This window comes from Leptonotus elevatus, chromosome 13 (assembly GCF_054856555.1).
Source record: "Leptonotus elevatus isolate MCC_2025b chromosome 13, RoL_Lele_1.0, whole genome shotgun sequence".
NCBI classification, from domain to species: domain Eukaryota; kingdom Metazoa; phylum Chordata; class Actinopteri; order Syngnathiformes; family Syngnathidae; genus Leptonotus; species Leptonotus elevatus.
In genome coordinates, this window is record NC_141251.1 from 761,859 (window position 1) to 777,070 (window position 15,212).

A 15,212-nucleotide genomic window follows, 5' to 3' on the forward strand; every position below is an offset into this window, starting at 1 on the left:
CATTGTTATTTACGTTTCTTTAGGAACGTTACGAGGCTTACCTTGCTTTCTTCACTGGCATTTCACATTTGACCTCACTACGCACTGAATGCGTTGCGACGTAAAAAAAAAAATGGCAACAATGTACGTCCAAATAACGTTTCTACAAAATGTATCAAACTGGAAATGTTTTTTGAAAAAAGAATGATCAGGCTTGACGAGTGTAGCTGGCTGCCTAGATGGGCTGTTGTAATAATGATGTGTTCTCATTTCCATGACAGCCCGTTAAGGCAGCCAGCTGGCCTGTGGTAAATGTTGACATCACGGATTATGCTGCTAACGAGCAGTCCATTAATTCAGGCCCAACTAGTGTAACTTTGTGCCGTCGTGGTCTTTTTATTCCTCCCTTTTCTGCAGCAGCCCATTTAGAGTCGGGCCTGAATCAAGTCGTCATTCTCTTCTGCCTTTATGACAGTCGCCTATCGATCATTCATTTTTGTAAAATCAGCTGTTTGTCTGTTGGCTTGCGTCCCACGGCGAGTCTTTTGCTGATGATACAAGCGACCCTGTAGGAAAATAAAAGCACTTTTGAGGAACTTCATCAACACGGCAAAGGAAGGCGGGGGGGGGGGGGGGGGGGGGTTCGAGCCACGATGGCAAATTCAAAGGCCGAGAAGCTCGTTAAGCGAGCAGCCTCCAGCCTCCCTCGCAGACATCCTCGTCCTCCAGCCGTGTCGTGTTGTGTTCAACATACAGCGGACACGTGCTTGTGTAACGCGCTTTCAAAAATAAGCTTACACGCACACCGCACGGGCCCGGATTAGCATACGTTCGCCCAGGAAAGAAGTAGGCCAGCCCCAAGTCTTTACACCGTCCTCTCAAAATGGAAGCATGATAACAAACAAGCGTGTGCGCGTGTGTTCATGCAAAATGAGCAGCGGCGTCTCCAACTTTCAAAACACAATTTCCAATAGTTATAACGAAGAATGAGCCACAAATCCATGACACAAAAGTCATGCAAGCTCTTTGGCTTACAAAAAGTGGAACTTTATGCAGGCTAAAAGTCCTAACAAGTCATCAGACAATCAACAATAAAACCCCAGCAAAAAGTGAATCACTATATTGGCTGAGACTCCCTTTTGTGGGGGGGGGGAAACCCAGGAAGTAGCAAATAAGCAAATGCTAGCTCGCTAGCGGGCTAGCAACGCTTCTCGTCAAACATCACAAAGAGATGCACTCCAATCAAGAGTTAGGAACCTGCTCAAATCAAAGTAATAGCAAATGGGTTTGACATTAGCGCCAGCCCGATGGTCTGAGGTCACGATCAGGGCTCAGGGTGGTCGTCCTCAAACCGGTTCTGGCCCCCTGGATTTATGATACAATTCAATTCAATTATTCGTTGGTATTGTACTGAAGGCCTTTAAGAAAAAAAACCCTGAGCCACGTTGTGGCGGCCCAACAGGACCAGCAGTCAGACGGGTGCCGTGTCGGACCCCGAACTCCCTTTTTCTGCTTGTCATCAGGTTACCAACAGCGACTCGGAACCAGCCAGCAACGTTTTTCGGGGCTTTCGGGCCGTAACCCGATCCCCACGTTTGTTGGTTTTCCCTCTTCCTGATTTCCCCTTCAGCCCCTCATCTCATTCCTTGCAATCGTCGGCCGGAAAAACGAAACTCAGGCCTGTAAACGTAATCAGGAAGCGCGTGGGCCAGACGAAATGAGCCCAGCTCATTAAAGCGCTCGCAAAACAGCCGAGCGTTACGGAGCAATTAGAAGGAGGCCGACTTTGATGTGTTTTACAGATGCCACATTTACGTGCAAAAGGTTGCTCATGGAAGATTTAGGCCCCGTTCACACGAAAGCCCGTTTCAATGTAATTTCTTACCGTTTGTGCAGTTTGCCCACACGGTGGCGCTGTTTTGGAGCTTATATACGTGTATATGCGCATATATACGTATGTGTGTACGCGTGTACCTTTGTTTATATAGACGGTAAATATATACTGTGTCTACCTGTCTCGTGATAAAGCAAAAGTATTTGGTGGCGCCTTCTCGTCACAGGTGAGCCGTGCGGCGAAGGTTGGCATCACGTGGGCGAGGCGTGCCTCAGGGTCAACGGCAGCCGGGCGACTTTCGACGACGCCCAGCATTACTGCAAGAACCTCGGCGGCAACATCGCCTCCCTACACGCCGACCCGGGCGTCGCCTTCGTCATGGACGAGATCAACAAGTACCACATGCGAGGACAGGTCAGACCGCTCCATTCAAATATTTTGACTGGTCGCCAGGCAAGCAACGGGCTGACGGTCTCTTCCTATGAAGACGTAGTTTAGTGTCGTCACGATGTCCTGATTTTGGTGAAGATCCGTCCTGCTGTTTTGTGAAACTGTCCCCACGTGTCCTTGTCTGCAGCCTTTGTCCCCGTGGGTGGGCCTGAGAAAGATCAACGTGTCGTACTGGGGCTGGGAGGACGGCTCGCCTTTCTCCAACAGCAGCCTGCGATGGCTGCCGGGCGAACCCAGCGACTCTGGATTCTGCGCCTTCCTGCGAACGTCGGCGGCGACAGCGGGCGGCGGGCTCAAGGCCAACCCTTGCACCGCCGCCGCCGATGGTCTTGTCTGCCAAAAAGCTGTCGGTAAGTCACTGCGGGGTTAGCGAACAATTCCCGCGCTGTTACACTATATACTTTTCCAAGGGCTGCATCACAAATCTGCAGGGGTTCGCTTGAGTTGTTCAGGCCGAAAGGCGTTTTTGTCCACAGGGAGTCCTCAGGGTCCGGCTTTGCGTCCCTGCAAGACCCCGTGCGCCCTGCGCACCACCTGCGCCAACTGCACCACTCAGGCCCTGGAGTGCATGTGGTGCGGGAGCACGCGGCGCTGCGTGGACTCGTCGGCCTACGTCGTCTCCTTCCCCTTCGGCCAGTGTCTCGAGTGGCAAACGCACGACTGCGCCGGTGAGACTTGCGACTCTTTGTGGCATCAAGGGTTCGTCTGAAACCAGATGTGCTCCGTTGCATGCCTTTTGTTGCATTTTGTTTCTTGCAGTTTAACACAGTTTTAGTAACGTGTGTGTGGCGACCCTCAGGGATCAGTCCTCCGCATCCTCGCCATTCATTATTCACAAATCTGCATATCTGCATTTTTTTATTTTTTATTTAGTCAGAAATGGTCATTCAAAGTTCGCTTTTTTTAAGTGCTTGACAAAACAATAATGAATTAGCCGTACTATGACATCACAGTGGGGGCGGAATTGCAGAGGTGCTTGCTCACAACACATTTTGCGTAAAGACATGAAAAAGTCCGTTTTCCATCATATGTCCCCTTGAAATAAGTTTTTCCTTTTGTCCGTTTTGTTGTGTTGACGGCAGAAGGTGCGTAGGCGGTGTTTGTCGCTTTGCTTTCCTCGCCGCTTATGATGCAAAATTATGCCGCACAAGCATATGGCATCTTGTGTGTTTGTGAGAGCGAGAGATGGACGGACGGACGGACGGACGGACGGAGCCGCCCATACAGCGCGTTAGGATAATGATGTTTGGGTTGCTTACAAATCATCGGCTTTGGAAACAAAACAAAAGCTGCCTTGAAAAAGTGATGCAAGGACAAAATGTTGTCCACTCGTCTGCGGCTTGGTGATAGGGCGCCCGCACACGCCACAACAAACAGCAATTTCTCGGCCACGTCCAGTTGAAATTGTTCCATTTTGTCAAGAGACAAAGTCATGTTTTTGTTTAAGTCTGTTTTTCAAGATGTAAAAACAAATGAAGCAAACCATATCTGACTTCACCAAACAAAAAATGGGACTTCTTTTCCTTTTTCGAAAAAAGGCGAAACAAAATGGACTTTATTCAACATGAAATCTGAAAACAAAAAATATATATTTTAAAAACCAAGACTTCAAAAGTGTGACAAAAAAGAAAAATGATTTTGAAAATAATGAAAAATCTGATTATTTTTTTTTCTAAATAAATTGAAATATATTTGTTGAAAAATAAGTCTTGACAGACGGACTGCAAATGGATTGGTTGTCAGTTCATGTCAGAGCATAAATAGACAAAAAGAGGCCATTTCAAGTCTTTCACTAGACAGTTGCAATTTGGGGAGAAATTGCGTGTGAAGGCTGAATAAAAAACATTGAATAATTTGTAATGATTTGGAATGAGCTGAATATGTTGAAGTTGGAATAGTTTGAATCGCTCCAGTAATGTTGAGGGAGGGTTGAATAATGTTGAATATGTCCTAATGTGGACATTTTTGGGGTAAAAAAAAGAAAGAAAGTAGAGTCAAAAAAAGGGACTTTTTTGGGGTGTTGAAAATCATTCATAAGGTGAATTGAATATGCAGAATGATTTCAATTTCAAATGGGAACTACCTGAATCGGTTATAACTTCTTGTTATCTGTTAATCTTCTGAATGCGCCAAGGGTGTTATGACTACTAAATAAGCATTGGGGGAAATTTGGGCCTCAATTGGATTTAATGGAGAATTTTTACGAGAACAATGTTGAAAAAAAATTGAATTTTTGAAAAAGATATGGAAACCCCGATGGTGTGAATTTGCGTAATATGTTGAAATTGAAATGATGTGAGTTGGATGAATTATGTGGAAGGAGAAGCGTGTCCAAAAAGTGCCAGAAGTAAAAAACAAAATGACGCTAACACTCGAGTCGAGACTCGAACCCAGAACCTCCAAACTGCGAGGCAGATGTGCTAACTACGAGTTACTCGTGTAACCCAAAGCGGTTCCTTCCTTACCACAAGATTTGCGCCGACCAATGAGCAGATCTGCCGGTGGCTAATTGTCATCTGGCCTACGCTCGGGGCTGCTCGCGCCCGGCGCGTTCGCTAATCCGGCCCGTCGATGCGGTTGGCGGCGGAACGCAGATCAAGCGGGATAACGGAGGCGCTCGTAAAAATAGCGGAGAACAAACGAAGTCGCAAGATAACATCGAGCAGGCGGAAACGAGGACCAACTTCTGCAACTTCTGCTTGCTGGCGCCGGCCTCGGGCGCCATCTTTGAGGATATTTGCGGCGGAACGAGCCGCGCGGTTAATAATCGTCGCGGGTGCTCACTGAGCGATGGCCGCCTCTTTTAAAGAAAAACATTCGTGTTGTTGGTTATTCTGATGGTGGCCGGTGAGCGTGCAGGCTGGGTACGCCGGCGCTGGACCGGTCGCCGTCAATGTCAGAACGTAAGGCGACAGAGTGACTGGTCGCCAGTCCATCTCAGGCAAATTCAACACAGCAAGTCCGGACCACGATTACAGTTCATGAAAACGAACAAAAGAACTCAAATGGAAATGACATTTTTAACAACAAAATAAATGAACTGTACTGAAAGTACATTTCACGTTTATAAAAGCAATTCAAGCTAATGATAGTGAAAATGTCTTCCATTTTTGTTTGTCAGCTTCGATTTCTAGTGTATTTATTTTGGTATTGCTGCACATTTAAAAAACGAATACAAACTCAACAAAAACAGCATTTTCTAAAAAAACAAACTTCTCTGAAAACAAATTGAGTCCAAAGGAAATTGTAATGAAAACTCCCCAACGGTTGCAAGCCTGAAACCTCCAACCTGAGTCGCTAATAAGCTGCTGATTTTGGAATCCCAAATTCTCTCTGAGCATTTTTCATTGATGATGCCAGACGAGAATTCCCGACGCGTTGTTTGCGTGTTGACTCGACATCACAAGCGTTTTTTCCCGAGCCGGGCCGCGGCGCTCTCTTCATATTTGGTCGGAGGACAAGCGATCAGAAGACGACCGGCCCTGGGGGAGGTCACCCTCGGAGAGCGCCGAGCCGCTTGCGACCGAAGATGAACCGATCCGTTTATTTATTATTAAGTCGGTCCGCCAGTGGTAAATATGCGCTTAGCGGTCCCCGGCGAATTTCAACACAAGCGAACATTGGTTTGTAAAGTCAGGAGGGACGAAGAACTTGCTTCTGGCGTGAAGAGTTTGGAGGATGTTGAAGAACCCGAGAGGAACCGCTGAAAAAAAAATGGCATCAAAACGTACGATTTGGCAAGACTTCAACTGCCCAAAATGTGACGTATGACGAGCAGACGCGATGACACAATTACGTCGGATTTTCTTTGGATTGTTTTCGTATCAATTGGACCCCCAACAGTCTGCTGGCCCGACGGCGTCAGTCGAGAACGGCGGCTCCGATGGCTGCTCAAGCGCTGACTGAGCTACTCGATGTAATTGTTCTTTTGCAGAAGAAAAAATCCCTGATACTTGGAAGCAAACTTTGGTCGCCTCTTTTAAAAGCAGGAGGTTCCCTTTTTTATATAATAAATATATATTATATATAATATATTATAAAAAAGAAAGAAAAAAAAAAGCAGGAAAAAAAAAAAAAAAAAAAAAGCAGGAGGTTCCCCGAAGCGGAATCATTATCGGCCCATCGCCAACTATTCTGTCGTAGCGAGAATTTCAGTCCGTATCTTCGCAGTTAAACCACTTTGGCATTCTCATTTCATTGTAAATCTGGTTCGGTTCTGGTTTTACAACCAAGCACAGTTGAGAAAAGAGACTTTGGTCTTGATTGATTTTGTTTAGTGATAGACAGACATGTTTTTTTTTTCAAGGCCGATACTCATTTGCAGTAGAAGAGAAAATATTAGTGTCAAAATTAAGACAAAAAAATTCCAATATTAAGGATTGACAGGTTTGTTTCAAAATAATGACACATTGCAGGGTCATCAAAATTCATCCAAAATTTCTACATCATTTCCCCTTTTTTTAACAAAAAAAAAAGTGAGTTCCTAGTGGCAACATTGTTTTTTTATAAAGTGAAATTTTAAATAGATTCCGTTTAGCGATAAATGCATGCCAATGTAGCAAATGTGGGGTTTTCGTCAATGTTCGTAAAAAGGTTTGAAAATATCTTTGCAGTGAAAAATTGCCTGAATGTTTGAAATGTCTTGGAAATCCTGATGAAAACCCGAAATTCGCTACGTTCGCAAGCATTCACTGCTCAGTGAGATGCCAACTTTATCGACCTTCAGATTGTTCAATAGGCCAAATATCGACCCTGATAATCGGTCTATCCCGAGTTTTGCTTTCCGATTAAAGGTTTTGATTGATTGATTGATTTAGCACTGCTAAACTGCAAAGTTGAAATGAAATTCCAATGCGTTGCGCAGTTTGTAACTAATGTGCTGCGGAATGCGTTTGTGTTTACAAGGATGACAAAGAGTTGCCGCGGCCATTGTTCCGTTTTCAAATGAATGACGGCAACGTCGCACGCGGGATGTTGTCGTCTGCTTCCAGCAAGAAGAACAAAAAGTTTGGGCGCAAGCTTCCAAGCCAACCTGCAACATTTGCTCCCTTTTGATGTTTGGTGTCGTTGAATGCCACGCGGCGTGAGAGAAAGTGTCATTTTTAATTTGATCAGAAAAGCGTTCCTTTTCTTAATGTCACATCCACTTTATGAATATAAATGTGTTTGTGTGCGCGCTCGGGAGGCGAAAGCAAAGTCCATTTCTTTCTAAACGCCGAGGGTCAGGCGGAAGGTGAGAACACGCGGGTGCAAGTATATTAGCGGCGCCAAATTACATCTCCAGAGGCTCAGATTGTGTTTGTGCTCCACTGCAGCCTTTTAGATTGAATTTGATGGACAGAATGTGCTCACTTGAATGCGTCGGGGAGCCTTTTAACGCACGCCGAACCGCTTCCTGCTTCGCCACCTGATGCAATTTGCCGTCCAATGTGCTCTTTTACGCCACATCGCTGCAACGTTTGGCCAAAAGTCTGGGGATGCTCGTCTTCACGAACGAGTCAATTGAGAACCGCGAGCGTCGGGGGTGGATTTCGATTCCTTTTTAAAGATGGAGACGAGCTGGAGTGATTTCAGTATTTGGTCAAACGGTCAATTTAGCGTCCTGCGTCCGTCCGGTGTACGTGGCTCACATTTAGGACCATCAAACAAAATCTCCAGGACAAGAAATGGCCACATTTGATTTGATCTTTCTTTATCTCCAACAAGTACTAAAAAAAATATATAAACAACTTGACCCTAAAATGGCCACTTCAAACCCAAATGGAATTTTCCCTTTTTGATTTCAAGCATGAGATGTTTTTGTGCATCTGCTCGTCATACCTGCAAAAATTCATATTGCTTAAGTCGGGGCTTGAATTTTCAAAGAAGACCACCTAGAATAGAACCCCAAAATGGCCACTGCAAACTAAAATGGCAGATTTTCTTTTTTTGAATTCATTTTCGCCCAATGAGGAAAACTTCCCAAAACGGTGTCTATCTCATGGGTGGCCACCTGCAGGTTTTGGATGTTTCCCTTCTCCAACACAGCTGATATATGATCAGCTCATCAGCAAGCTCTGCATAAGCTTCCCGTTGATTGGAATCAGCTGCGTTGCAGCAGGGAAACCTCCAAAACCTGCAGGACTCCGACCCTTGAGGACCGAGTTTGCCCACCGCTGGTCTATCTGCTTTATATTTTCTGTCTAGTTTCAGAGGATCAAAGTTTCACTGGAAAATCTAAATCAACTTTAAAATGGCTGTGTTATGGTCCACTCCTATTTATACATACCAATTTTTCCAAAATTATTTTGGGTTATAGCTTTTTTGAAGTAAACTTTTCCAATTTAGCGTCTTAATCTCGTTTTGTAATTACGTAGCAATCTGTCAACTGTTTGCATTTGAACGACTCCAGGAAATAGACAAGATGAGCCACTGCTTCAGACCAAAATGGCCGACTTACTGTGTCTTTTCGGGCATGGCTTCTTTTGTGGGTCTACTCCTGATGAATGGGTCTACCGACTTTCCTGTTGCCAAGTCAAACTTTTGACTTTCCAAAAATATTCCGGGACCAGATCATTTTTGAGGGTCACCTGAGAGTGACCATAAATGAGTCCAAAATGACTTTCAACCCAACATTGCACACTCCCGGTGTCTTTTCAGGCTTGGCTTCTTGAGACTTTTTTGTGGGTCTACTCCTGATGAATGGGTCTACCGACTTTCCTGTTGCCAAGTTAAACTGGCTTCAGGGGCTGAATTTTCAAAAACAGTCCAGCCGAACCAAATGATTTGCCTGTGTCCATTGTAAAGTCGTGAATGAATTCTAATGACATCATCTTGCGTTTTTCCGCATTCAGCCCAGAACTGTTCTGGCGTGAGGACGTGCGGCGAGTGCCTGGAGCGGCCCGAGTGCGGCTGGTGCGGCGACCCCAGCGACACGGGCCGCGGCGTCTGCACGGAAGGGTCCTACCGCGGACCCTTGAGGCCCGGCCGCGGGGCCGGAGAAGGCAACATGGTCCCGGATCGAGGCCTGTGCTCGGCCGACGGAGGCTACAATTGGGCTTTCATCCGGTGCCCGTGTGAGTGGACGCTCCCAAGCGCAAATCCAGAACCGGAAGCAGAATCCTGAGCACGCGTGTGTTTGCGTCCCGCAGCTTGCCAGTGCAACGGACACAGCGGGTGCGTGAACGGTAGCGTCTGCGAGCGCTGCGGGAACCTGACGGCCGGGCCGCAGTGCCAGACCTGCACGGCCGGTTACTATGGCGACCCCACCAATGGAGGGAAGTGCAGCGGTAAGCCCGACAAACTCCCGAAGCTCAGCTGACGCGTGCCTGAAGCTGCTTGAGATATTCAGCGTGCTTGTTTTGAGCAAGGTCGCATTCATAGACGTTTCCTGTCAATTTTCAAATGAAGATGAATTTGGGTCGCAAGATGTCGGCTGTTGTGGCAATTTGTGCGACGGCGCCATCTGACGTCACGCGTCGACAAAGAAACATTTTGCGCGGGTCGCGACGTGACGCGAGGCGGCTCTTCGTCTTCGTTCTTATTTGCGAGCGGTCGCCCGTCAATCGTGTACTTTCCTTGACTTCCTCTCCTTGCCCCTCGCCTGCGTTCATCCGTGGCCGCCGTTTTGCGCACTTCCTCTTTGCTTGCCGCCATCTTATGACTTTTGTATGATTTATTGTTTTTAGTGGTCTTGACTGCTTGTTTGGGTCAAACGGCTGCGCTTTCCTTTGTTTTCCTCTTTTGTCATCTTTTCAATTCTTTTTTCTTATTGCCTCATTTGTACTTTTCTACCGTTTGCTGCTTCCTTTCTATATTTTCTTTCTCTTTTATTTTACGGTACTTCCTTTTATTATTCATTTCCTTCTTGGCTATTTTCTCCCCTCCTTTGATTTCCTTTCCTTTCCATTTTTTCCCTTTTTTTTTGGTGCTTTTTTTCACCTTTTCTTGTTCCGTTTCTTTTCCTTTACTTCTCATCCTTTCTGTCTTCCTCTACTTTTCTGTTACCTTCCTTTAAGTGTCCTGAGCTGTTTTGTCCCGTCTTTTTGCTTTTCCTTTACTTTTCCCTTTTCCGTTCTATCCTCCTCTTCTTCTCTTTCCTATCACGTATTTCTTCTTCCTTGACAAGCCTTACTTTCATTTTTCATAACTGTCCTGTCTTTCCGTCCCCCGTCTTCTTTCTTAATTTGCTTTTTTTTCCCTGTCTCCTTTACAAGTCATTTCCTTTTGCACTTCTTTTTCTGCTTGTCCTTTTCTTTCCTGTATTTTCTCTCGTCCTGTTCCTGTCCCTTTTCATTTTCCTGTCCTAACTTCTGGTCTCGTCCTGTCCTTTCCTAATTATTTTCTCATTTCCTGTCCTTCCTTTCCCTTTGCTTTAAAAAAAGAAGACGTCTTTCCTTGACCGTCCTGCCCTTTCGCTCATTTCTTGTCTTCCTCCATGAGTCTGCTCGCTCATTTTTTTTCCGTCCTGTCCTGCGCGCCTCCATCATGTCGACGTTTACCTTGGCTAAAACCCTGATTAACCCTCTGAGTGATGACGGGACGTCGGACGGCGAAGCAGCTGACCTCTGATTGGACGTCCGAAAGCGGGAGGCGGGGGCGCCGGGTTCACGTTAGCGGCGAAGGAAAGGGAGGGAGGCGAGTGCCGGAGGGCGAACGGAGGAGAATTGAGGCTCTTCGCCGAAGGAAGCTCGTCATCGTTCGTCACCTTGTCCTGACTGGACAGGAAGGAAATGTCGCCGTATTGCGTTAGTTCTGGATGGATATGAAATGGACACATGGTAGTTGTGTGTAATTGGCGCGAGGCTTGTGCGGGGCTTCCTTGCGCAAAAGTTCCCCCCTTAATGGGTCCCCGGAGCCCAAAAGTTCGATTTCTCAACAAAATGTTTGCACAACGTGACAAACAAGCGAGCCAGCTGTCCCTTTAATGACGCCAATAAAGCTCCAATTCCTGTTCTTCATCACACCACTAAAGTAGATCGCAATTTTTATATTTCTTTTTTTATGTCCGAGATGTTGAATCGAAGGATCCGCCATCGTGCGACCTAAATCAAAATGATTCCCTTTTCATCAACGCAACCACAAGACAAGAGGAATGAAACTTCGGACCGGACAGCAGATGGCTCAACACACCGAGCGATTAACACGCCGTTTACCTTTTGGATCCGTTGCGAACAAAACCAACAGGCTTTGGATTCTTTTCTAAAGTTGACTTGACAACGTTGGATTCTTCACAAACACAACAGCCTTACCCATTGGGACCCGATACCAGTGGACCGTAGCCCCAACCGTCAAGTCAAGCTAATGAGTGACATTTCTTCCAGCGCTGCATTTATGCAAATCTGGATCGCCCACTCGAGGATTTGCACTCGGTGGAGAGAACAAGATCCTCAAAGGTTTTGGTGACTGCTGAGGAGCGTAAAAAAAGAAAAGAAAAAAAAGAATGCGAATTATCTAAAGACATCAAAGTCGATTTTCATGCTATGTCAACATTTGATCGCGTGTGTGCGTGGTCACGCAACTTTTACCGATTGCTTTTCAAGTGGTTCTGACCCAAGAAAAGTCACAAGTCAGCTGAAGGTGGACTCACTGAGGTTCATGCGCAATCGTATGTGCGCGCGTGTCTAATATTTGTGTCTTTGTAAAGGCAGCATTTTTGATGTTGGCTGTACCTAATCAAGTGGCCGCAGGCTTTCTTGTTGGGATTTATAACCGCGCGCCACGTCGAGCGTTCTGTGTGTGCGTGAGTCAGTGGAGTGGAAATTGGAATCTCCTCCGGGGCACACGTCGCAAGGAAAATAGTTGACGTCAAAATCAGCCTTATTTTTTATTTTGCAAAGAGATCAACTTGTGTGTTTTTGTGGACTCGGCACGACGCGTGTGCGTGCGCGCGTGTGTGCGTGCGCGTGTGTGTGTGCGGTTGTGTCGTCCATCCGCTGCCTGCAAGAACTCCAATCCCTCCACGGTGTGTTCACGTTGTGCCTGAATGGAAAATAATTTCCCTGCTTGTGCTTTTACTTGTGTAATTACTAAATACGCACTAAGTAACCGCTTCAAAGGAAACTTTGATTTCTTCACATGTTCTTGTCTTTTAGGAGGTTTTTAGTCATATTTTACAATCATTTTGTTTTTCTTTATTAAAAACTACATTGTGTTTTTAGGGCAGCGTTGGATAGATTGCTGACATTTTAATTCATTTCAGTGGGCAATATACAGTGGTGCCTTGAGATATGAGTTTGAATCGTTACTCAACTGGGCTCTTAACTCAAGGTCAGTCTGATCACATTATTTATTTCACCACTAAAATGGATGGAAAGGGCCATTCATCTAAATTATTATTATTTTTTTTAAATGCAACTCTGCGTCTGCTGCGGACGTGAAGGTCTTGCGGTCCGCGGTGAGGAACGGGTTCAGGTCCGCCCTCGGCCTTGTGGCATTTGAAGGCGGCCCGCCTGTTGTGCTCCACGCTGGCCCCCCAGGAAGAAAGTCTTTTTAAACGGGACCTCCCAGGCAGAAGAAGAGAGATGAAGATGTCTCCCCCCCCCCCCCCCCCCTCTCTTCTTTTTGTTTGTTTCTCATCCTCGGCGTGGCCTTGACCCGAGTTCACCGCAATTTTATTAGCGGCTGCCTCGGAACCAAGCGGAGGAAACAACAAGGAGAAGGCGACGTGAATACAAATCAGTCTGCAGAGCATTTTTGCTGGGGCTCCGTTTTTTGTTGTGTCTTTCGTGCGCCGCTTATCTTGTTTGTTGAGGGTGATGGAGAGTGTCGGCTTTTTTTCACGCCGGCGCCGGCTGTTTTGTTTTTGCCTTCTTCAAGGGTTGCTGATCTGTGCGAGACGTTCACACACCAAAGTGACTCACAACAGCGTGAAAGACAACAGCAGTAATCCGGAATGCAGTTTATGGTGCTCAAGGTTCGGCGCAAGCTGCAGCCCATCCCAACTGTGACGTTACACTTGGACTGGTCGCCAGTCAGCCGCTTGGCCCGTTGAACGGCAGGTGACTGGCAGCGTCATTTTGAACAACTCTGGTCGTCTCGATGGATGATCGGCGATGTCGCGACGGTCGCCGATCATTCCATTCGTTGTCAAGGAAAATGGCGGCAATCTGAAAACTCTTAATGCCACAATTATATTTACGTCTTACATTTTTTTAGAGATGTCCTTGGCCACGCCTCCGATGGAGGGACAATTTAGTGGCCGATAGACCAAGTCTAAAAACTGGCCCAGCTCATCTAACGCCATTTTGATTCGTTTGATTGAGGCACACGCAGTCCGATTCTGAGCTCTGTGGATGCCAAATGTATTTCATTCATAAATATCAGCAGCCTCCTGAATTAATGGTCAATTTGTCAAAAAACGGAACCAAATACTGATTATAATATTTGTATGAATCATTTCATCTCAGGGTTACAACTGAATGATCTGAAAGGATGGAGCAATTTTAGCAAAGGTGGCCATCATCCCGAAGACAAAAAATCGATCAATTACGACTCGGGCCATTATTTTAAGAGGGTGACAATGTGTAAACAGGAGGCATCATTTACATTTTTTTTTAACCATCCAATGATCAGTGGTGGGTTCCAAGTGCCCACTTCAAATCCCAGATGTGCTTCCACCATGTTGCCACTCGTGTACGACACATTTGAGGGGAACGAAAGCAGCTGCTTTGATTGGCCATGAATGGAGTTGGCTATGAAGTCTTCCGCAGCGGCGCAACCCTCATTCTGACAGATCTGCCGGCCTGCGAAATTCCCAGCATCAGGTCTAAGCCACCCCTGCGCACTTATGCCATTCGCCGAGCCCGATTTACACCAGTCATGAAAATAAAGCCCGAAATGTGATGCCAAACATTTTCTATGAATCGTTGATGAAGGATCTTAACATCAAAATACCTTATTAATACATTTTGAAATGATTTGTGGTTGATCATTTAATGTAAACAACATTTGATGTTCTTTTCCCGATGAAAATATCCCGAGAAGATGTTTGCATGCCGAATGAGCATTTTGTCAGCTGGGAGCTTCTTGAGGCTCCCTCGATATCGCGAGCATGGAAGATAACGAGCCGCGATGAGCCGCTGTAAGTCAGCGGACCGGCACATCCGTAAGGTGAGCCGCGCACCATCGATTATGTGTCTCGAGCGGCGTCTGGGCGGCGTGTAAATCAAGCGCTCGCTTCCTGCCGCGCTCGCCTTTGTGCGTATTGAGCAAGACGATTACTCTGATTGGACACAGATCGCAGCCTGCGCTTCGCAATCCAAACAAAAGACACGAACGTTCCAGGAAGAGATTTTCTTGTCGTCGTCGTCGTCGTCGTGGCGTCTTGACAACAAACAGGAATTGCTCCGCTTTCAGCCAAGCATTAAGGTGAATTAAAGGGGAAATTCTGCATCTTTGCGTCTTTTCCTGCCTTGGAAATGGAACCTTCACTTGGAGCATGTGTGAAGTCTCCTGCCACCCCAATTTTGCCTCGAATGTCCCTGATTGGTCAGCCACCAGACTGGGCGTGGTCCCTGCCTCGCTTCGCCCTCTTCTGTGTCAAGTTTTCATTTCGTTTACCGTCGAAGATCAGCTGTTTTCGGCGCCACCAGCCGAACCATAACCCTCAGAAAAAGAAATCGAGCTTGTGACCACGCAATTTCGGGGCGACTGCGCTAACCGCGAGGTGGCGCACGTTTACTGGCAGAGGTGGCAAATCCAGGTCCAGAAAGGTACGAAACCTGCCACAGTTTGGCTTTAGCCTCTGGTGCCAGCTAGCTTGCTAGCTAGCTAGCTCCCTAGCAGCTAAACGAGCACCATGGGAGCTAGCGAGGGATCGAGCTAACTGGCACCTGTGGCTAAAGCCAAACAGTGGCAGGTTTCGTACCTTTCTGGACCTGGCTTTGCCACATATGGATATTTGTATTTCTCGCGGGATTCACGGACAATAAAGTTTTTTAAGCTAGTGGAAGCAAGTTTGAAGACGCCG

General features: G+C 46.5%; 1 protein-coding gene across 2 annotated transcripts in view; it reads left to right on the forward strand.

Moving 5' to 3' along the window:
- atrnl1a (attractin-like 1a) overlaps positions 1–15,212 on the forward strand; it is a 79,397-nt gene that overhangs the window by 18,016 nt on the left and 46,169 nt on the right. For both annotated transcript variants that reach the window (XM_086092468.1, XM_086092469.1), the window contains 5 exons: positions 2,040–2,227; positions 2,391–2,613; positions 2,740–2,931; positions 9,097–9,318; positions 9,394–9,531. In XM_086092468.1, the coding sequence (XP_085948594.1) occupies positions 2,040–2,227; positions 2,391–2,613; positions 2,740–2,931; positions 9,097–9,318; positions 9,394–9,531 (963 nt within the window). The remainder of the gene's footprint in view (positions 1–2,039; positions 2,228–2,390; positions 2,614–2,739; positions 2,932–9,096; positions 9,319–9,393; positions 9,532–15,212) is intronic.